Here is a 1,057-nt window from a genome sequence, read left to right on the forward strand (position 1 = left end):
GTCAGGTGGGAGCCACAGGTGTAAAAGGCCTTCTGCTTACCCCGGTGTAGTGGACCCTGAGCACCGTGACTGCAATGCGTGTGTAGGAGCCGAGAGTGCCAAGGAAGGGCAGGAGGACAATCAGGTCCCCCACCAGCACGATCATGAACTGGTCGAGTCGGGTGTCGGAACAGGAGAGCTGGAGCAGGAAAATGAGGTGACAGAAGCAGTAGGGGATGACGTTGCTGGCGCAGAAGTCCAGCTGGGCCATGAGGAGGGTGTACAGCAGGGCATGGAGGCTGGCGATGGCCCATGAGCTGCCCAGCATCAGGGTGCAGCCACGCAGGCTCATCTCGGAGGAGTAGTGCAGCAGGTGGCAGATGGCCAGGTAGCGGTCATAGGCCACTGCTGTCAGAAGGAAGTTGTCCATGTTGGCGAGCAGGATGCAGATGTAGATCTGGCCCAGGCAGGTGCCGTAGGAGATGGCCTGAGTCTGCGTCTGAATGTTCTCAAGCATCATGGGGATCGTGGCAGAGAGGAAGTAGAAATCCACTAGGGAGAGCTGGCTGACGAAGAAGTACATGGGGGTGTGGAGACGGGAGGCTGAGCCAATGGCCAGGATGATGAGCAGGTTGCCTGCCTTGCCAACCAGGTACATGGCCAGGAAGAACCCGAAGATCAGCTCCTCCTGCTCTGGCCGGCTGGAGAGCCCCAGGAGGAGGCACTCCGAGGCACTGGTGTGGTTTCTGCGCTGCATGGATGACAGGTCCTGTGGGGAGAGCCAGACCAGTCGCAGACCAGTGAGAGATGAATTCCTGGGCCTCCTGCAGTCCCTCAGCTCTCATTTGGACACATCTCTGTGTTCATTTGGTACAAACCCCAAAGCAGGCTGTCAGCCTATCAAAGGAAAAGCCTCAGTCAGGGAGCCCTATGGCCTCAACCTACCCAGGCATCAGGGTTCAGTTACTTCACTGCTAAACTTCTGCTGACTCTGAACCCACGAAGCCCCATCTGCTGTCCCTCCGTGGAGAATCCTGGTGGCGCATGGTCATGTATTCAGTGGTGGCAGCAATGAGGC

General features: G+C 58.0%; 1 protein-coding gene across 1 annotated transcript in view; it reads right to left on the reverse strand.

The window, feature by feature from the left end:
• The window catches only part of LOC105513116 (olfactory receptor 1F12-like), a 5,787-nt gene that overhangs the window by 1,048 nt on the left and 3,682 nt on the right, over positions 1-1,057 (reverse strand). Inside the window, exon 2 of the mRNA XM_011943952.1 lies at positions 56-748. Within this exon, the coding sequence (XP_011799342.1) occupies positions 56-748 (693 nt within the window). The remainder of the gene's footprint in view (positions 1-55; positions 749-1,057) is intronic.

This window comes from Colobus angolensis, unplaced genomic scaffold (genome assembly GCF_000951035.1).
Source record: "Colobus angolensis palliatus isolate OR3802 unplaced genomic scaffold, Cang.pa_1.0 Scaffold222, whole genome shotgun sequence".
NCBI classification, from domain to species: Eukaryota; Metazoa; Chordata; class Mammalia; order Primates; family Cercopithecidae; genus Colobus; species Colobus angolensis.